The sequence below is a fragment of the Salmo salar genome, chromosome ssa01, assembly GCF_905237065.1.
Source record: "Salmo salar chromosome ssa01, Ssal_v3.1, whole genome shotgun sequence".
Taxonomy (NCBI): domain Eukaryota; kingdom Metazoa; phylum Chordata; class Actinopteri; order Salmoniformes; family Salmonidae; genus Salmo; species Salmo salar.
The window spans coordinates 79,281,314-79,304,267 of record NC_059442.1 but is presented as its reverse complement, the minus strand read 5'-3'; the positions used below and the strand labels follow the sequence as shown (position 1 = coordinate 79,304,267).

The following is a 22,954-nucleotide window of genomic DNA, read 5'->3' as shown; positions in this document are numbered from 1 at the left end:
CCAAACATATATCTGACTAAGACAATCATTTCAAACCTTGCTTACATTTGTATACGTTAATGTGTCTTTCTATTATGTATGGGAGTACTTGAACAGATTTCTTAAATTAAAATCACTTGGAGCAGATTTCCTGGTGTTTTTACTCTTTTTATAAAGATGGTTTTGATCCTGATTGCTGATTGGTTAAAACTGCATTCCAGCCCGTGTCTATTCCACAAGTTACCACCAGCTAAATCTACGACGTTAAAATGCCTATTTAACTCCATCTGACTTTGCACTCAACTGTCTCATCGGTCCAGCCAGGCAATTGTATTTATAAAGCCCTTCTTACATCAGCTGATGTCACAAAGTGCTGTACAGAAACCCAGCCTAAACCCCAATTTATTAACTTGATCTCCACTGTAAAAAGCATCTAGACATTCTCACATTTCTTTTAGACTAATATTTAGTTTTCAACAGCGGAGATTTATATAAACCTTGCTGTCTGCCTCTGACATTTGCAGGATTGTTTCAGTATTCAAATTCGATCTCCAGCTGTAATGTAATGAACGTGTCAGGATGAGACAGACTGGCAGGCAGAATTTCTCAGCCTGTCAATCATGAATCAGCTGGCATCATTTTATGTATTTTTATATATACTGCTCAAAAAAATAAAGGGAACACTTATTAAACAACACAATGTAACTCCAAGTCAATCACACTTCTGTGAAATCAAACTGTCCACTTAGGAAGCAACACTGATTGACATTACACAGTACCAGTCAAGAGTTTGGACACCTACTTATTCAAGGGTTTTAATTTATTTTGACTATTTACTAAGAGTGTGCAAAGGGTGGCTACTTTGAAGAATCTAAAATATAAAATGTGTTTTGATTTAACACTTTTTTTTGGTTACTACATGGTTCCATGTGTATTATTTCATAGTTTTGATTTCTTTACTATTATTCTACAACGTAGAAAATGGTAAAGAAAAAAAACTGGAATGAGTAGGTGCCAACTTTTGACTGGTACTGTATATGTGTGTGAGCTATCTATCTATCTACACACATACACACAGTTGAAGTCAGACATTTACATACACTTAGGTTGGAGTCATTAGAACTCATTTTTCAACCACTCCACAAATTTCTTGTTAACAAACTATGGTTTTGGCAAGTTGGTTAGGACATCTACTTTGTGCTTGACAAGTAATTTTTCCAACAATTGTTTACAGACACATTATTTCACTTATAATTCACTATCACAGTTCCAGTGGGTCAGAAGTTTACATGCACTAAGTTAACTGTGCCTTTTAAACAGCTTGGAAAATACCTGAAAATGATGTTATGGCTTTAGAATATTCTGATGTGCTGCAGGAGGGACTGGTGCACTTAACAAAATAGATGGCATCATGAGGAAATTATGTGGATATATAGAAGCAACATCTCCATACATCAGTCAGGAAGTTAAAGCTTGGTCACAAATGGGTCTTCCAAATGGACAATGACCCCAAGCATACTTCCAAAGTCGTGGCAAAATGGCTTAAGGACAACAAAGTCAAGGTATTGGAGTGGCCATCACAAAGCCCTGACCTCAATCGTAGAGAATTTGTGGGCAGAACTGAATTAGCGTGTGCGAGCAAGGAGGCCTACAAACCTGACTCAGTTACACCAGCTCTGTCAGGAGGAATGGGCAGAAATTCACCCAACCTATTGTGAAAAGCTTGTGGAAGGCTACCTGAAACGTTTGACCCAAGTTAAACAATTTAAAGGCAATGCTACCAAATACTAATTGAGTGTATGTAAACTTCTGACCCACTGGGAATGTGATGAAAGAAATAAAAGCTGAAATAAATCATTCTCATTCTCTCTCTAACTTGAAGCTTTTGACCTGCTCCACTGCAGCCCTGGTATCAAATGTATTTATGAAGCCCTTTTTAAATCAGAAGATCTAACAGAGTGCTTTATACAGAAACAGTCTAAGACCCCTAACAGCAAGCAATGCAGATGTAGAAGCACAGTGGCTAGGGAATACTCCCTAGAAAGGCAAGAACCTAGGAAGAAACCTTGTAGAGGAACAAGATGTTCAAACCTTCATAGATGACCAGCAGGGTCAAATAATAATTAGTGTTTGTAGAGAGTGCCACAGGTCAGCACCTCAGGGGTAAATGTCAGTTGGCTTTTCATAGCCAAGCATTCAGAAGTGGAGAGAGGTAGAGAGAGAGACTAAAACAGCAGGTCCGGGACAAGGTAGCACGTCCGGTGAACAGTTAAGGGTTGCATAGCCGCAGGCAGAACAGGTGATGTGGATGGGGCCGTGCTCGCCCTCCCATTTCCTGTAGTCCACAATCAGCTTTGAGGGAGACTTTGAGGGAGAGGTTGTTGCTCTGGCACAGCACTGCCAGGTCACTGACCACCTCCCTGTAGGCTGACTCATCGTCGCTGGTGATCAGGCCTACCACCATCGTGTCGTCAGCAAACTTGATGATAGTGTTGGAGTTGTGCGTGGCCACGTAGTCGTGGGTGTACAGGAGGGGGCTAAGCACACACCCCTGTGTTGAGGGTCAGCGTGGCGGAGGTGAAGTTGCCATCCCTCACCATCTGGAATTGGCTCAGTCTCAACATCAACAGTGAAGAGGCGACTCCGAGATGCTGGCCTTCTAGGCAGAGTTGCAAAGAAAAAAACATATCAGACTGGCCAATAAAAAGAAAAGACTAAGATGGGCTAAAGAACACAGACACTGGACAGAGGACTCCAGCATCCCGGAGTCACCTATTCACTGTTGACGTTGAGATTGGTGTTTTGCGGGTACTATTTAATGAAGCTGCCAGTTGAGGACTTGTGAGGCAGCTGTTTCTCAAACTAGATACTAATGTATTTGTCCTCTTGCTCAGTTGTGCACTGGGGCCTCCCACACCTCTTTCTATTCTGGTTAGGGCCAGTTTGCACTGTTCTGTGAAGGGAGTAATACACAGCGTTGTATGAGATCTTCAGTTCCTTGGCAATTTCTCGCATGGAATAGCCTTCATTTCTCAGAAAAATAATAGAGTTTCAGAAGAAAGTTATTTGTTTCTGGACATTTTGAGCCTGTAATCGAACTCATAAATGCTGATCCTCCAGATACTCAACTAGGCTAAAGAAGGCCAGTTTTATTGCTTCTTTAATCAGAACAACCATTTTCAGCTGTGTTAACATAATTGCAAAAGGGTTTTCTAATGATCAATTAGCCTTCTAAAATGATAAACTTGGATTAGCTAACACAACGAGCCATTGGAACACAGGAGTGATGGTTGCTGATGATGGGCCTTTGTACGCATAGGTAGATATTCCATAATAAATCTGCTGTTTCCAGCAACAATAGTCATTTACAACATTAGCAATGTCTACACTGTATTTCTGATCAATTTGATGTTATTTTAAAGGACAAAAGAGTTGCTTTTCTTTCAAAAACAAGGACATTTCTATGTGACCCCAAACCTTTGAAAGGTAGTGTAGGTAGGAGCTACCGAATGTCTTTTTATTTATTTTTTTACATTTACAAGTGAATGTGAACAAGAGACATTGTGCAAATTAACAAAATGTTGATGCATGCTTGTTTGAAGGAAGAACTGTACTGGCCCTGGAGCAGCATGTGTACACACTGTGGAGTCTGGAGTTGCTAGGGCAACGGGCCTGCCTGTTCTGCTCAGAAAAGAGGGGGGAGGAGCAGACAGACAGAGATTAGAAAAAACGCAAGGAAATGAAGATAGCAGTGGCAGCTGTACAGATTTCAGATGGCAGAAAGCTAGCGGTATATAATGCCCCATCTCTCAATTCAGCCACTTACTTAGATAACTAGCAAGTTAAGCTTCAGGGTTAACGCAGAATTCTTTGTTTTTCACTCAGAAAAAAAACTAAACGCATAAGAATTATCTTGCTGTGTTTTGTAAACGAAGATCTAAAATGCTTTTTATTGTAATTTCTGCTCGACATTCATGAACAGGCATTCGATCAGCAGACATCAGTGCTGGACTGATGTGTAGCTACATTCTCTGGTACTTTTCAATGTAGCCTACTTTTCTCAGGTAAAATACAAGATTAACTTTTAGCAAAACATTGGCTACATTCTTTCTATGATAAACATTAGAAATGTGATGGCTATGCATTGTTTTTGGGGAAAAAAAGACCTTGCTTCTTCATTTTCTTTTCTGGCTGCCAGCCAAATAGCATTGCACTTCTCTTGTAATCTGATGAAAATGAAGCTATTTTCTGCCAAATGTGTTGCACTAATGTATTTTCTGTGAAGGAAAACTATAGTTGCACGTCCCCGATCACTCGATTGACGCTCGATTGATTTTCAATATAAAACGCAGGTGAAATTGTTTAAAACGCAGATTTTTGGAAGGTCTGCTTTTTGTAAATGTCGATTTCTGAACTCTAAATGAGTCTACAGACAATATGCAAACAGGGCCGACGGCGCATAGCGCAGTGTTGCAATGCCGTTTTTCGTCACAAAAGGGGCAGCTCCTTGTAATAAGCTCCGTCATTCAACACAGTTTTTTCCTACCTGGAAATTGAGACCCGAAGTATCATTCCTTATAAAGACTGACCGGCGGTATTGAGCAAGTCCAGCCCCTGTGTCAACGTCACATCTTTTCCGGTATCCCTTCTGGTATAAACACAGAAGATGGCTAAGCGCCATTGTCTGACCAGTTTGGAGGAGTGTCTGTGTGAGCTGGTGAGACGATACGAGAACCTTTACAACCCTTCGATGCGGTTGTATTCGGACAAGCAAGCAAAAGACGATAGCTGGAGAGAGATGTCATGAAATTTGAGCACCGATATCAAAGAAACATGGAGAAAGATTTGGGACTGGTATGTTCATAATCTGAAAAGCGTGAAGGAGACTAGGAGTGCGGCCACAGCAAAGGCTGACTCTTCTGGCCTGATGTGACTTGGGTTCTTTGGGGTTTCTTATATCTCAGGAGGTTTTCATGATACAATCCAGCTGGTAGTGTGCAATAATGATTTTAATGATTGCTTTGCCCTCGTGGATCTGGCTGATTGGTTGAGTCATATGAAAATGCCAAATAAGTGCTATGATTAAGAATAGGCTTATCTGAGGGGCCTGTAAGAAAAACACAGCAGGCAGGGCTCTTGAGGATTCTATAGTTTCTTAAAATGGGCAGTCAAATTATGCTCAGATTATAGTGTTTTGGAAATTATGGGGAAAACCACCTGAGTGTAAGTTGTAGTTGCTTAATTTCCTAATTTGGAGTTAGAGGACGGAAGAATTTAGGGTCACATCCATAATCTTCTGAACCTACATGGTGCCTCATTAACAACCAGTTGAACACACTTTTGATTTGATCGCTGACTACATGGCCTTTGGCTCCTATGCTCTTCCTCATGTTGTTCTGTGTCTCATTCATGTTTTCTCTGTTTGATAGAATTCCTGTGTAAGGAATCTCCAAGAGTTCACATCCACTTTGAACGTGTGGACATGAAGGAAATTCCTCCGGAGTCTGTGTTTTTCCGTGGGTGGCTGCACAAGCGATTTGAGATCAAGGATCAGTGAGTATCCTCTTACTTACCCCCTCTCTCTAACCCTGTCTGACATTACGACACTGACCAACCTGCTACACACAATTTCCACATGTAGGCCAAGGTTCAGTTCATGTTAGGAAAATGAATCAGAAATGCCGAAATGTCCACTTCAAATGGTGGACTGCAATGTTAGTTTTAAGGATGTTAGAGCTGGTCTGTTTTGATTGCTCATTCAATCATATGAGTGCCCTGACTACACAATAAAAGTGTGCACAGAATATCCAGGTTTTACGGGAAAACCTGATTGGAGGATTCCGGACTTCTTGGTTATTCTCATTTGATGCCGGGAATCTTTCAACCATAATTTCTGGAAAATCTCAGAATTAGCAAAAATGTGCAAACCTAGAACTGACCATTTACAGTTATAAATTGGTATGATTGGCTAATTTTATACACAAACTGGGGATATGTGTTAACTCTAAAGTGAACCTTCTCTTTCTCCACAGGATGTTGACTACTTTCTATGAGTCTGAGGATCCAGACAAAAAAGGCAAATTCCCTGGAGAAGGTCAAAGGTCCCATCTGAGTATTATGAAGACGTTGCCATCACTGCTATTTTTGGGGGGGCTAACACTGCCAATGCTGTTGACGGAGTCTGGCAGGAAACTCTATGTCCGAACCTGGGTGTATGGGACTCTGTTGGGATGGCTCTGGGTGAATGTTAGTCCATAGGAAGCTTGTGGTGGTCATCATGCCATCTGCTATGGGTATGGAAAGACCTTGCCCTTTCACTCACCCATCAAGCAGGGGAGTGTTTTTTCAAACAAAGCACTTGTTGCTGTTAAGGTTTATGGGCTTCTACAATTCTGTCCAAATAATGTGGCTCATTTCCTAACTAAACAGCTGTAAGAGAGATTGTGAGAGAGAAGCAGTTTTGTTTGTTGTGCTGCTTGTTCCTTGCTCTATTGTTGCGTGCATCAGAACTTGCAGCCAGATAAGGTGAGAAAAATATAAATGGGGATGTTGAAATGGAGGCATATTTCTTTCTTGAATTTCCCCCTTTATTTCAGCCATAAAGTATGACTCGATCGATTTCTTCCATAAAACCTTTAGGCCTGTTACATAATAAATGTAGCCAATTCTGTACTTTTGCATGTCCAGTGTCCAGCATCCCTTTTCAACATGATGTAATCTTCCATTAGTTGACTAGAGTTAGAGTTCAGCTCTCTGTTTGAGATGTTATGCTGCACTCATGCGCTCTTGGAATTATTGACATCTCAGGACAGAGAAACTCCCCAAAAGCTCCCAGAATGTTCAGAACTGAGTTGACAACATCCAAAAACGTTCTTTGAGTTTCCAAGTAGTAAATAGGAGTGGGGAGTTTCACATGTAACAATAACATGTATCGTACTCTGAGTCTGAGCTTCCCAGTAAGATAGCTTAGAGTTTACTATTCTGAGAAGCATGTGAACCCAGCATTAGAGAACAGATTTAATATTCAGTACTCATTACAAAGTACTCATTACAGAAGAGTGATTAGTGTTTATCCAATTGATTAATATGTTGATGATGTAGGGTTTAGGTCTTTAGTGATGGTTACTTAGCCATACATGTTTAATGTTCTCTTTTTTTAATACGAAGTTCCAAGGTGTCTGCTGTATTTGTTTTGCTTGTTTGAGTTGTTGCAAAAGTTCCACAAATTGTTGCCAAACTTGATACAAGTGCAGGGGTATCGAATAGGTATTTTAGGTGGAGCAACACATCTGTTATCAGGTCAATGTCCTGTCTGCTCTACCTGAAGAACCAATATTGTATTGTCTTTTGTAGTTGACCTAAAGATTGCAAGTGTACTACATTTTCATTAGATTTTCTTAAACAAATTATGTTGGGACAGCTTGTTATTCAGAGGAATTTTTGTGTACACTGCCTTTATACCATGTTATAGATTACACAAGGGGTATAGATAGCTATGTATTGAGAAGGCCAACTGTAGAGTATCCCTATATATAATTAATATTTCTTTGTATACAAAGCCAACTGTATAATAGGCATCACTATAACAAAATAATACTGTATGTCCATTGTTTTTCATAATATAAACATGACTTTTTCCATTGTCACTTTACATGACGCTATTCTTAGTTTATTTATTTATTAAAGGGCTCTTCCGATAAGGATTTAATTAGGCAGTGGTAATAGAAACTGCCACGCCAAGGCCTCGCTTACTTATCCTATCCTTCCTTTAATAACAATGTGTAACGACAAAACAGTTAAAACGTTATTTCATTCAATTTGTTTAATTCCGTCAATTTGATTAAAAAAGCAAACAAGCTGATTGTAAATAATAACACAATTCTTGTAGAAACTATTGTGCCAATTGTACACAGAAATGTATGCCTTATATAGGAGTTAGTCAGTCCTTGGCTTCGCTTCTACTGAGGACTGCATGTAATGACTGCACTGGGACTCCCTCTACTGGGCAGCACTTGAACTGTTCTGCACACAACAGTTTATTGGTCTGTCTTCAGTTTTTTATTTTTTTATTTTATTTAACTTTTATTTAACTAGGCATGTCAGTTAATAAGAACTAATTCTTATTTACATTGATGGCCTACCCCGGCCAAACCCTAACCTGGGTGACACTGGGCCAATTGTGCGCTGCTCTATGGGACTCCCAATCACGACCGGTTGTGATACAGCCTGGATTCGAACCAGGGTCTGTAGTGACGCCTCTAGCACTGAGATGCAGTGCCTTAGACTGCTGCTCCACAGTTCATGAGCTTTTGGTGGGCAGTAGTATATGCTGGAATATTTTTGTTTTAATGCACTTGATTTTGAGAAACTTGTGGAATTTCCAAAGTAATGTTTTAATATTTGAATTTTTTTGTTGTAAATAAAGTACCTCTTGGTGTTTCATCAAGCTAAGAGGACTTTATTTGTTTTTCAATGTCCATGTCTTTTTCATACACTGGCGCAAAGCTTCAAGTCTCTATTTTATTCTGTTATTACATGACAGCATGATAATGTATCATGCTTTTGTATATCACTGGTCAGAAAATAAATCCTGGCTACCAAACGCACCCACATGCAATGCTGTTGGAAATGTCTACCAAATGGCGTTGTATAAAAAGTTTAGAATCACAAATGTTACTATTCCGCTCGGTTTCAATGGTATATTATTGTTCACTTTGAAGTTTGTTTCAAGTCTACTTTGAAATTCAGGTATTTTCTTTCAAATTGTCAAATTTGTTTAATTTCTGATATGTACATGGACAGACTGTGTTTTGCTGAAATGTTGTAGTACTGGGACTTCTACCGCTGCCTTCGCTACAGATCAAACATTCCTAAAAACAAATATGGAATGAAAAATTGAAGGCTCTGAAGTTTAGAGTCTTTGCATGTTGATTGAATAGATTTCTATTTTTTATGTTAATTTCAAAATGTCCCTCTAAAACAATCTAATGCACTGCTTAGAATGTTCAGAAGATTGTGCTGCTCTTATGCCTGTCCTTTAATACTTATTAATGCAGTCAGCCAAAGAAACATACCTATGTACTTCGATCTTATGTACTCACCTTTACCCTATAGCACATAACTGAACCTGATCTGAAAGTGATGATTCAAGCATGCTTGTGTTCATTTGTGTTTTTGAGACTTTAATAATAAAGGAATGACATTCAAAATCATTTGGATTGAATTTCTTACTTTTTAGTGGGTTGAAAACTGGTTGAACGAGAAGGGTGCAGTCAATATCCTGAATATTCATCTGTAAATATAGTACCTGTTGGGTGATTGGTTGAGCCTTCTTGAGTGTGTGACTGCACAGATGCTCTACAGAGCCATCTATTTAGCTAGCTCGTGCCGCCGGCATGAGCAGTTAGCACCGTCTGAACGACTTGGGAAACCAGCTTCAGCTTCATCACCAAATTAATTGGGAAATAAATAAGTCTCACCAGCTAGCTACCAATTTATTTTGGTTTCGCTGTCCGATCATTCAAAAAACGATCACTTGTTATTTTTACCTTTCCACAAACTGGTATGTGTTGCTTGATATGAGCAAGATAACCCAAATGTATCAAATAGGTAGTGGCGATTTTAGCATGAAAATCTTGGTGTGGCAAAAAAAATAAGTGGGATGCATGCCAGCAATGCCACTAAACAATACATTAACTGCACTATAACATTGACAAACAGTGTCCGCAAACGGCCTACATAAAGCTGTCCCAACATCTTACTGCTGCTACACCTGGCTATCAGCGGAGCCTTATCTGGCAGCGAAACAGTTCAATTCAGCCTCATTTATTGCCTTTTTAAGAAACAGCTGATATGGCTGACTTGTTTAAACAAATGTGGTTTCTAATGATAATTGAGATGTACAAACTATGGAATAAGGGGACGACAAGCGGATAAGAGGCAGTTCATCATTCCGTTTAAGCCATTGTTGAGCGAGCTAGGACGGACGTAATCAATATAACTATTTGTTTAGCACTTTTGAAATGTACAGTGACAGAATTCAGAACATGGGCCGTTCTTAGTGTTCTCCCTTTACACCAAGTCGGAACCATAGGATAAATAAAGGGGGCATTTAAGCAGACAATGAAAGCTCTTACAATATTCAATGATTACATTTCTCTAAAACAGGCTATAGGCTACATGTGCACCACCAAGTCAGAACAGTAGGCGAAATTTAGAGCGGTAAATAGACCAAATTATTAAGGTGAGGCACATGGACTAGTAACATCTTACTACAAAACATACAGTTAGTATTACTTTCTTAGCTACAGTATACATATCTCCCAGGCATATTACATAATTTATGCAGTGGCATACAATGCATTTTTGGACTCACCTTGTTGTGCTGTGCTCGCTTTGAGGACAATACAGTGCCACCGATAAGGCCCGCTACCAAAACCTGCGGACTCTCCTTCACCGCAGCCATCGTGAGTAAAACATTTAAACGTGTTAACCCTCGCAAGGTTGCCAGCCCAGACGGCATCCCTAGCCGCGTCCTCAGAGCATGCGCAGACCAGCTGGCTGGTGTGTTTACGGACATATTAAATCAATTCCTATCCCAGTCTGCTGTTCTCACATGCTTCAAGAGGGTCACCATTGTTCCTGTTCCCAAGAAAGCTAAGGTAACTGAGCGAAACGACTATCGCCCCATAGCACTCACTTCCGCCATCATGAAGTGCTTTGAGAGACTAGTCAAGGATCATATCACCTCCACCTTACCTGTCACCCTAGAGCCACTCCAATTTGCTTACTGCCCCAATAGGTCCACAGACAACGCAATCGCAATCACACTGCATACTGACCTAACCCATCAGGACAAGAGCAATACCTATGTAAGAATGCTGTTCATCAACTACAGCTCAGCATTTAACAGCATAGTACCCTCCAAACTCGTCAATAAGCTCGTGACCCTGGGTCTCGGCCCCGCCCTGTGCAACTGGGTCCTGGACTTTCTGACAGGCCGCCCCCAGGTGGTGAAGGTAGGAAACAACATCTCCACCCCGCTTATCCTCAACACTGGGGCCCCACAAGGGTGTGTTCGCAGCCCTCTCCTGTTCACCCATGACTGCGTGGCCATGCATGCCTCCAACTCAATCATCAAGTTTGCAGACGACACTACAGTGGTAGGCTTGATTACCAACAACGACGAGACGGCCTACAGTGAGGAGGTGAGGGGCCTCAGAGTGTGGTGTCAGGAAAACAACCTCACACTCAACATCAACAAAACAAAACAAAGGAGATTATTGTGGACTTCAGGAAACAGCAGAGGGAGCACCCCCCTATCTACATTGACGGGACAGTAGTGGAGAAGATGGAAAGTTTTAAGTTCCTCGGTGTACACATCACGAACAAACTGAAGTGGTCCACCCACACAGACTGCTTCTACTGAGGACTGCATGTAATGACTGCACTGGGACTCCCTCTACTGGACAGCATTTGAACTGTTCTGCACATTACAGTTTATTGGTCTGTCTTCAGTTTTTTATTTTTTTATTTTATTTAACTTTTATTTAACTAGGCAAGTCAGTTAAGAAGTAATTCTTATTTACATTGATGGCCTACCCCGGCCAAACCCTAACCTGGGTGACACTAGGCCAATTGTGCGCTGCTCTATGGGACTCCCAATCACGACCGGTTGTGATACAGCCTGGAATCGAACCAGGGTCTGTAGTGACGCCTCTAGCACTGAGATGCAGTGCCTTAGACCGAGACTGAACAACAGCTTCTATCTCAAGGCCATCAGACTGTTAAACAGCCATCACTAACACAGAGAGGCTGCTGCCTACATACAGACTTGAAATCATTGGCCACTTTAATGATGCCACTTTAATAATGTTTACATCATTTAAATCAATCAAATTTCAATCAAATGTATTTATAAAGCCCTTCTTACATCAGCTGATGTCACAAAGTGCTGTAACAAAACCCAGCCTAAAACCCCAAACAGCAAGCAATGCAGGTGTAGAAGCACGGTGGCTAGGAAAAACTCCCTAGACAGGCCGGAACCTAGGAAGAAACCTAGAGAAGAACCACGCTATGAGGGGTGGCCAGTCCTCTTCTGGCTGTGCCGGGTGGAGATTATAACAGAACATGGCCAAGATGTTCAAATGTTCATAGATGACCAGCAGGGTCAGATAATAATAATCACAGTTGTTGTAGAGGGTGCAACAGGTCAGCACCTCAAGAGTAGATGTCAGTTGGCTTTTCATAGCCGATCATTCAGAGTATCTCTACCGCTCCTGCTGTTTCTTGAGAGTTTTAAACAGCAGGTCTGGGACAAGGTAGCACGTCCGGTGAACAGGTCAGGGTTCCATAGCCGCAGGCAGAACAGTTGAAAATGGAGCAGCAGCACGACTAGATGGACTGTGGACAGCAAGGAGTCATCAGGCCAGAATTACATATCTTACATTACTCATCTCATATGTATATACTCTATTTTATACTGTCTATTGCATCTTGCCTATGCCACTCTGCCATTGCTCAACCATATATTTATATGTATATATTCTTATTCCTTTACTTAGATTTCTGTGTATTAGGTAGTTGTTGTGGAATTGTTAGATGCATGTTACATTTTGCTGCGCTGTCAGAACTAGAAGCACAAGCATTTCGCTACACTCGTAAAAACATCTGCTAACCATGTGTATGTGACCAATAAGATTTGATTTGATTTGATCAGACCAGATCATTTTGTTTCTCGTGGTCTGGGTCATTGTCCTGTTGAAAAATAAATGATAGTCCCACTAAGCGCAAACCAGATGGGATGGCGTATCGCTGCAGAATGCTGTGGTAGCCATGCTGGTTAAGTGTGCCTTGAATTCTAAATAAATCCCTGTCAGTGTCACCAGAAAAGCACCCCCACACCATCACACTTCCTCCATGCTTCACGGTGGGAACCACATATGTGGAGATAATCCGTTCACCTACTCTGCGTCTCACAAAGACACAGTAGTTGGAACCATTAATCTCACATTTGGACTCATCAGGCAAAAGGACATATTTCCACCGATCAAATGTCCATTGCTCGTGTTTCTTGGCCCAAGCAAGTCTCTTCTTCTTATTGGTGTCCTTTAGTAGTTGTTTCTTTGCATGAAGGCCTGATTCACGCAGTCTTCTCTGAACAGTTCATGTTGAGATGTATCTGTTACTCTGTGAAGCATTTATTTGGGCTGCAATCTGACGCTCAGTTATTTTAATGAACTTATCCTCTGCAGCAGAGGCAACTCTGGATCTTCCTTTCCCGTGGCGGTCCTCATGAGAGCCAGTTTCATAATAGGGCTTGATGCTTTTTGCGACTGCACTTGAAGAAACTTAAAAACATCTTGACATTTTCCGGATTGACTGACCTTTATGTCTTAAAGTAATGATGGACTGTCGTTTCTCTTTGCTTATTTGAGCTGTTCTTGCCATAATATGGACTTGGTATTTTACCAAATAAGGCTATCTTCTGTATACCACCCCTACCTTGTCACAACACAATTGATTGGCTCAAACGCATTAAGAAGGAAAGAAATTCCACAAATTAACTTTTAAGAAGGCACACCTGTTAATTGAAATGCATTCCAGGTGACTACCTCATGAAGCTGGTTGAGAGAATGCCAAGAGTGTGCAAAGCTGTCATCAAGGCAAAGGGTGGCTACTTTGAAGAATCTCAAATAAAATATATTTTGATTTGTTTAACACTTTTTTGGTTACTACATGATTCCATATGTGTTATTTCATAGTTGTGATGTCTTCACTATTATTCTACAATGTAGGTAATTGAGAAAAAATTAAAAACCCTGGAATGAGTAGGTGTGTCCAGACTTTTGACTGGTACTGTATATATATACACACACACACAAAGAATGTTGCTGTGCTTTTATGGCTATATGCACCATGCCACTGCCTACTTCATTTGTTAATTTAGCAACAAGACAGCTCATATAGTGATTCTATCACCTATATTTTAGCTTTAGTTAACTTTAAAAATGCAAAATCTTCTCTCAGCCTCATGGCAAAATGTGTAGAATAGCATGAGATTAGCTATAAAACTGCACATTTTTCTCTTTGCCTCATGGCAAAATGTATAGAATTGCAAGAGGTTAACTGTTTCTCTACCCACCCAAATTTCTTCAGGCCCACCCAATCAATGGGACGCTCGAGGGGAGGGCGTTCATGCAGGAACCAATGGGATACTCAAGGGTCGGGGAATAACCACATGCAGGAACGCCCGAAATTGTGGGCTGCAATCACACACTATTGGGGAATTGGAGAGAACAGGAAATAGTGCAGATGGTTGTGAGCACATAACTTGTGCATGCACTTCGGACTTTCACCGATCACTTCATTACCGTCCTCCTGGCAGCAGAATATTATGCTGGCAGCACAATCTTGGTTTTATTTAATTTTCTAAATAAGAGTCCTCCTACAAAGACATATGGAAGCCCTGAAGCCCAAGGCAAAAATCTACTAAAACTTACTCTTGGAATTATCTTGTTTGAGATATTATCACTTGGCACTAGTATCTCGTTTGAAAGACAATTGCTATTTTGTCTAATTTGTTACAAAGCTTGTCAGAACGTGTAATGCAGTGTTTCCTAATCTTTTAATAGTCCCGTACCCCTTCAAACATTCAACCTCCAGCTGCGTACCCCCTTTAGCACCAGGGTCAGCGCATTCTCAAATGTTGTTTTTTGCCATCATTGTAAGACTGCCACACACACAGTATACGATACATTTATTAAACATAAGAATGAGTGTGAGTTTTTGTCACAACCTGGCTCGTGGGAAGTGACATAGAGTTCATAGGACCAGTGCACTAATAATAATATAATAATAATCAATAATTTTGCTCTTTATTTAGCCATCTTACATATAAAACTTCATTGAATATTGTGAATAACTCACCACTGGTTAATGAGAAGGGTGTGCTTGAAAGGCTGCACATACTTCTGCAATGTTGGGTTGTTTTGGAGAGAGTCTCAGTCTTAAATACATTTCCATACACAGTCTGTGCCTGTATTTAGTTTTCATGCTAGTGAGGGCTGAGAATCCACTCTCACATAGATATGTGGTTGCAAAGAGCATCAGTGTCTTAACAGCGCGATTTGCCAAGGCAGGATACTCTGAGCGTAGCCCAATCCAGAAATCTGGCAGTGGCTTCTGATTAAATAAAATGTTCACCGAACCGCTTGTTGCAATTTTGATGAGGCTCTCTTGTTCAAATATCGGTAAGTGGACTGGAGGCAGGGCATGAAAGGGATAATGAATTCAGTTGTTTGTGTCATCCATTTCGGGAAAGTACCTGCGTAATTGCGCACCCAACTCACTCAGGTGCTTCGCTATATCACATTTGACGTTGTCCGTAAGCTTTAGTTCATTTGCACACACAAAATTATACAATGTATGTTGTAAAAGCGTTACATTCTTGCTGCCCATATCATTGCATGTTGCAGAAAATACATGAGAGTTCAGGGGCCTTGCTTTAACAAAGTTAACCATTTTCACTGTAGTGTCCAAAACGTCTTTCAAGCAGTCAGACATTCCCTTGGCAGCAAGAGCCTCTCGGTGGATGCTGCAGTGTACCCAAGTGGCGTCAGGAGCAACTGCTTGCGCGTTACCACTCCATTAGGTCTCCCTGTTATGGCTTTCGCACCATCAGTACAGATACCAACACATCTTGACCACCAAAGTCCATTTGATGTCACAAAGCTGTCCAATACTTTAAAAATATCCTCTCCTGTTGTCCTAACGGACATATACCAGGAGCTTTGCCAGGCCCGCCACATCTGTTGACTCATCCAGCTGTAACGCATAGAATTCACTGGCTTGTAGGCGAAGCGACAATTGTTTCAAAGCATCTCCTGCCATGTCACTGATGCGTCGTGAAACAGTATTGTTTGATGAAGGCATTGTCTGTATAGTTTTCTTGGCCTTTTCCCCCAGCATTGTCCCAGCCATATCCGCGACAGCAGGAAGAATTAAGTCCTCCACAGTAGTATGGAGCTTGCCTGTCCTAGCCACTTGGTAGCTCACCATATAAGATGCTTCTAGACTCTTCTTATTAATGGTATCTGTTGCTTTTATACATGTCTTACTACTCGAATCTCAAAAAACTCCTGTGGCTTATTTTTCAAATTGGCATGTTTTGTTTCTAAATGTCTGCGCAAGAGCGAAGGTTTCATTGAGTTGTGGGATAGTACTTTTGCACAGATAACACTACTCCCAATATAAGTGAACCCCAAATCAATGTAGTTCTCATCACATTTGCGCCTCTTCGATGGTCCATTGTCCCTGTCTGTTGTTCGGTGCTTTCCCAGGTGAGGGGGTAGTAGCTCTTTGGCTGTATCAGATTCACAACTGTCAGTGTCCATGCTAGCTGGGCTAACAAGTGTAGAATTACTGATTCTAGCATTGGATGTGCTCGTGGAAGCGGAACAAATTGTGTCATCGAAAGGTGCAGGTGTAGTAGTGCTGGTAGTAGCAGTACTACCAGTAGAGCTGGTATGTGTCTATGGATGCGGGCCTTACTTTTTTTTAACCATTTATCAATTTTCGAGCAAACTGAATGAGCAGCAGCTACGTTTGGCTACATACGGACTGTTAGTGGAATTCCCGTGAGAGAGTAACGGTTAATGTGATTGTTTGTTAATTATTTGACTAGGCTACCTGTATTTGACATTGTGTTGTTTCGCTGAACACTAGATGCTTTCATTTTATTTTTGGCAGTGAAACGAGGCTACTCAGGCGAGAGAAAATCCTCACCCAAATGTATAGCCCTGTTGGAAAATATAAATGGACTGTTTGAAAATGTGAATATTTAAAAATATATATATTATTCTGATTTAAAAAAAATGTGAATCCCATTTTTATTTGGCGTACCCCCTACGGCATTGCACGTACCCGTTTGGGAATACCTGATGTAATGCATTGGTTCCCAAACTTTTCCAGTGACTGTACCACCAACTGAATTTTGTTCTGCCTGGAGTACCCCTGAATTACCCCCGCATCTGCATTTACCAGTAGCCATATGGTCTCATGAGTTTTCTCAAGTACCCAATGTGGATAGGCCAAGTACCCCCAGGGGTCCTAGTACCCCTAGTTGTTAGCCATTCATTCGCTGATGTCACGCTGGTATAAAGAATTTGGAGACAGGCGCAGGAATATACAATAGTGGTTTTTAATACACCCAAAACAAACACGTATACAAAAACACTGGGCTGTACCCAAACAAAACAGCAAGGGTAAACCTCGTTGAACGACACGATACCCGTAATACACAATAATAAAGCAAGCAGCATAACAGCTGCACCAACGCATAGGTACTCACACAACCAACGGACATGGGAACAATAACCGACAAAGACAGAGGGCACATATATAACATACTAATCAGGGGAAATGGGAACCAGGTGTGTGTAATCAGACATGACAGTCCGGGGTTGATGATGATGAATTCCGTTCAGTGAAGCTGAGAAAGCTGGTGACTTAGACCTCCGGCACTGGTGAACAGAATGAGCATCAGTACCCGGGGATCTGTCACAGCTGATTCAAATGAAATGAAATCAGAAAGTATTTGTCACATGCGCTGAATACAACAAGTGTAGACCTTACAGTGAAATACTTACTTACTACCCCTTAACCAACACTGCAGTTTTAAGAAAAATAAGTGTTAAGTAAAAAATAGATAAGTGAAAAATGTAACTAAAAATAACAAATCCTTAAAGTAGCGAGGCTATATACAGGGGGTATCGGTACAGAGTCAATGTGCGGGGGCACAGGTTAGTCGAGGTAATTGAGGTAATATGTACATGTAGGTAGAGTTAAAGTGACTATGTGTAGATAATAAACAGAGAGTAGCAGCAGTATAACAGAGGGTGGGGGGACAATGCAAATAGTCTGGGTCATCATTTGATTAGCTGTTCAGGAGTCTTATGGCTTGGGGGTAGAAAGCTTTAAGAAGCATTTTGGACCTAAACTTGGCGCTCCGGTACCGCTTCCCGTGCGGTAGCAGAGGGAACAGTCTATGACTAGGGTGACTGGAGTCTTTGACCATTTTTTGGGCCTTCCTCTGACACCGCCTGGTATAGAGGTCCTGGATGGCATGGAGCTTGGCCCCAGTGATGCACGGGGCCGTACGCATTACAGTCTGTATCGCCTTATGGTCAGACGCCAAGGCAGCGATGCAACCAGTCAGGATGCTCTCGATGGTGCAGCTGTAGAACTTTTTGAGGATCTGAGGACCCATGCCAAATCTTTTCAGTCCCCTGAGGGGGAATACGCTTTGTCGTGCCCTCTTCACGACTGTCTTGGTGTGTTTGGACCATGAAAGTTTGTTGGTGATGTGGTAGCTCTCAACCTGCTCCACTACAGTCCCATTGATGAGAATGGGGTCATGCTCGGTCATCCTTTTCCTGTAGTCCACAATCATCTCCTTTGTCTTGATCACATTGAGGGAGAGGTTGTTATCCTGGCACCACATGGCTAGGTCTCTGACCTCCTCCCTATAGGTTGTCTCATCGTTGTCGGTGATAGGCCTACCACTGTTGTGTCGTCGGCAAACTTAATGATGGTGTTGGCGTTGTGCCTGGCCATGCAGTCATGAGTGAACAGGAAGTACAGGAAAACACTGAGCACGCACCGCTGAGGGGCCCCCGTGTTGAGGATCAGCGTGGCAGATGTGTTGTTAACTTTTATTTTTGTTATTTTTTTATTTCACCTTTATTTAACCAGGTAGGCTAGTTGAGAACAACTTCTCATTTACAACTGCGACCTGGCCAAGATAAAGCAAAGCAGTGCGACCGACATAAACAACAACACAGAGTTACACATGGAATAAACAAACATACAGTCAATAATATAATAGAAAAAGTCTATATACAGTGTGTGCAAGTGAGGTAGGATAAGGGAGGTAAGGCAATAAATAGGCCATAGTGGAGAAATAATTACAATATAGTAATTAAACACTGGAGTGATAGATGTGCAGAAGATGAATGTGCAAGTAGAGATACTGGGGTGCAAAGGAGCAAAATAAATAAATAACAGTATGGGGATGAGGTAGTTGGATGGGATATTTACAGATTGGCTATGTACAGGTACAGTGATCTGTGAGCTGCTCCGACAGCTGGTGCTTAAATTTAGTGAGGGAGATATGAGTCTCCAGCTTCAGTGATTTTTGCAGTTCGTTCCAGTCATTGGCAGCAGAGAACTGGAAGGAAAGGCGAAATATACCTGCTGGAGTGCATGTTACGGGTGGGTGCTGCTATGGTGACCAGTGAGCTGAGATAAGGCGGGGCTTTACCTAGCAAAGACTTATAAATGACCTGGATCCAGTGGGTTTGGCGACAAATATGAAGTGAGGGCCAGCCAACAAGAGCATACAGGTTGCAATGGTGGGTAGTATATGGGGCTTTGGTGACAAAACGGATGGCACTGTGATAGACTGCATCCAATTTGCTGAGTAGAGTGTTGGAGGCTATTTTGTAAATTACATTACCGAAGTCAAGGATCGGTAGGATAGTCAGTTTTACGAGGGTATGTTTGGCAGCATGAGTGAAGGATGCTTTGTTGCGAAATAGGAAGCCGATTCTAGATTTAATTTTGGACTGGAGATGCTTAATGTGAGTCTGGATGGAGAGTTTACAGTATAAGCAGACACCTAGGTATTTGTAGTTGTCCACATATCCTAAGTCAAAACCGTCCAGAGTAGTGATGCTGGACGGGCGGGCAGGTGCGGGCAGCGATCGGTTGAAGAGCATGCATTTAGTTTTACTTGCATTTAAGATCAGTTGGAGGCCACGGAAGGAGAGTTGTATGGCATTGAAGCTCATCTATAGGTTAGTTAACACAGTGTACAAAGAAGGGCCAGAAGTATACAGAATGGTGTTGTCTGCATAGAGGTGGATCAGAGACTCACCAGCAGCAAGAGCGACATCATTGATGTATACAGAGAAAAGAGTCGGCCCGAGAATTGAACCCTGTGGCATCCCCATAGAGACTGCCAGAGGTACGAACAACAGGCCCTCTGATTTGACACACTGAACTCTGTCTGAGAAGTAGTTGGTAAACCAGGCGAGGCAGTCATTTGAGAAACCAAGGCTGTTGAGTCTGCCGATAAGAATGTGGTGATTAACAAAGTCGAAAGCCTTGGCCAGGTCGATGAATACAGCTGCACAGTATTGTCTCTTATCGATGGCGGTTATGATATTGTTTAGGAACTTGAGCGTGGCTGAGGTGCACCCATGACCAGCTCGGAAACCAGATTGCATAGCGGAGAAGGTACGGTGGGATTCTAAATGGTCGGTGATCTGTTTGTTAACTTGGCTTTCGAAGACCTTAGAAAGGCAGGGTAGGATAGATATAGTTCTGTAGCAGTTTGGGTCTAGAGTGTCTCCCCCTATGAAGAGGTGGATGACCGCGGTAGCTTTCCAATCTTTGGGGATCTCAGACGATACGAAAGAGAGATTGAACAGGCTAGTAATAGGGGTTTCAACAATTTCGGCGGATAATTTTAGAAAGAGAGGGTCCAGATTGTCTTGCCCGGCTGATTTGTTGGAGGCCAGATTTTGCAGCCCTTTCAGAACATCAGCTATCTGGATTTGGGTGAAGGGGAAATGGGGGAGGCTTGGGCAAGTTGCTGTGGGGGGTGCAGGGCTGTTGACCGGGGTAGGGGTAGCCAGGTGGTAAGCATGTCACTGTGCGGACGACGTCATCAATGCCCTTATTGATGTGGTGTACTCCTCAATTCCATCGGAAGAATCCCGGAACATATTCCAGTCTGTGCTAGCAAAACAGTACTGTAGCTTAGCATCTGTGTCATCTGACACCTTTATTGACGAGTCACTGGTGTTTCCGGCTTTAGTTTTTTCTTGTAAGCAGGAATCAGGAGGATAGAATTATGGTCAGATTTGCCAAATGGAGGGCGAGGGCGAGCTTTGTACGTGTCTCTGTGTGTGGAGTGAAGGTGGTCTAGATTTTTTCCCCTCTGGTTGCACATTTAACATGCTAGTAGAAATTAGGTAAAACGGATTTAAGTTTCCCTCCATGAAAGTCCCCTGCCACTAGGAGCGCCGCCTCAGGGTGAGCATTTTCCTGTTTGCTTATGGCCTTATACAGCTCATTGAGTGCAGTTTTAGTGCCAGCATCGGTTTGTGGTGGTAAATAGACAGCTGTGAAAAAATATAGATGAAAACTCTTTTGGTAAATAGTGTGGTCTACAGCTTATCATGAGATACTCTACCTCAGGCGTGCAAAACCTTGAGACTTCCTTAATATTAGATTTTGTGCACCAGTTAGTTGTTGTTTACAAATATACACAGACTGCCACCCCCCCTTACCGGAGGCAGCTGTTCTATCTTGCTGATTCAGCCACGACTCGGTGAAACATAAGATATTACAGTTTTTAATGTCCCGTTGGTAGGATATTTGTGATCGTAGGTCGTCTATTTTGTTATCCAATGATTATACATTGGCTAATAGAACTGATGGTAGAGGCAGATTACACACTAGCCATCGGATACTTACAAGGCACCCCGACCTACGTCCCAGATATCTCAGTCTCTTTCTCTTACCAATGACAGGGATGTGGGCCTTGTCTAGTGTCTAAAGTAAATCCTTTGCGTGCGACTTGTTAAGAAAAAATATTTGTCCAGAACGAGGTGAGTAATTGCTGTCCTGATATCTAGAAGCTATTTTTGGTCATAAGAGAAAGGGGTAGAAACATTATGTACAAAATAAGTTGCGAAAAACACACAATAGCACAATTGGTTAGGAGATCGTAAAACGGCAGCCATCTCCTCCGGTGTCATTATCCATCCATGGATATGATCATTTATTGACAGTTATTTGATTGCTTAAAACAGGGCTGCTTTTGAATGCCAAACCATGTAAGTGGGCAAGAGTGGAGCGATGAGGAGAGCGTAATTGGGCAGATTTCAAAAATGGTGTCTGCATTTTCTCCCGCTCCAATTTCTCTCTGGTACTGCTCAGCCACAAGCTCTGGGCATGCTCTGCTGCCTAGCATTTTTCATTTACTTTATCACTATTCTTTTAATTAGGCCCATTTGGTTGTAATTATTTAGCCGAACCCACCCACAGTAGCCTATATCTAGTTTATATTCTACTTTCTAATATTAAGATATGTAGTTTCTATTTTGAAGGATTTCAAATGTATTAATGGATGCTTTAGGTAGGCAATATATAGAATAGAAACACCCTAATATAACTAATCAAGGCCAGTATCGGATTCTTTTCATAGCTGTAATCGAACAGTCTGTCACCGAGGGCATGCGCAATGCTGATATTACCAAAAGAGAACACAGATTACTGGGACACGTTATAGTATGAAAAAAAGCCTCTCAATTTACAATAAAGAAAAGCCTCTCAATATACAATGGCTCTGTGGTTCTGTGTAGCCTAGTAATGCTAATATATTTGAGACCAGTCTATTGCAGTTAATTTCGTCTATGACTTAATAAGTCAAATATCTTTGAGTAGGTAACAGGGAAACGAGTCCCAGACAGTTTGCAATAGAACATACCAGAGGGGGCACTGTTTACTAGACTACCTAAATGATTGGGATCATCCATGGTTGTTGGTTATTTACCAGGTAACAAGAAGTGAAAACGAAACAAGGACTCAAGCAATAGACTCCTTATTTTACTCAACTAGAGATCGAAATAAATGGTGTTTCTTTGAAAAGATGGGCCTGGTTGACATGAAAAATACATTCAAGGGAAAAGAATCCACAGACACAGATTATCTTTCTGCACATCTCTTTATTTACAGTGCTGGCTGCCGTGTTTAACACAAACGCTGGACATTGAATGCTACCTGAACTGACTCAGAAAAATAACATAAGTAGGCCTACAGTATCGCAGCGAGGTCAAACAAGTGTGTGTGTTAGTCAGATTATCTTGTGTCAACAGCAACACTATTGATTATTCTCTACTCCCAA

General features: G+C 41.6%; 1 protein-coding gene across 2 annotated transcripts in view; it reads left to right on the top strand.

The window, feature by feature from the left end:
• LOC106612554 (1-acyl-sn-glycerol-3-phosphate acyltransferase epsilon) overlaps positions 1–9,191 on the top strand; it is a 51,175-nt gene extending 41,984 nt beyond the window's left edge. For both annotated transcript variants that reach the window (XM_014213810.2, XM_014213805.2), the window contains 2 exons: positions 5,409–5,532; positions 6,012–9,191. In XM_014213810.2, coding sequence (XP_014069285.1) covers positions 5,409–5,532; positions 6,012–6,237 — 350 coding nt within the window. In that variant the 3' untranslated portion in view covers positions 6,238–9,191. The remainder of the gene's footprint in view (positions 1–5,408; positions 5,533–6,011) is intronic.
• Positions 9,192–22,954: the final 13,763 nt, after the last annotated feature.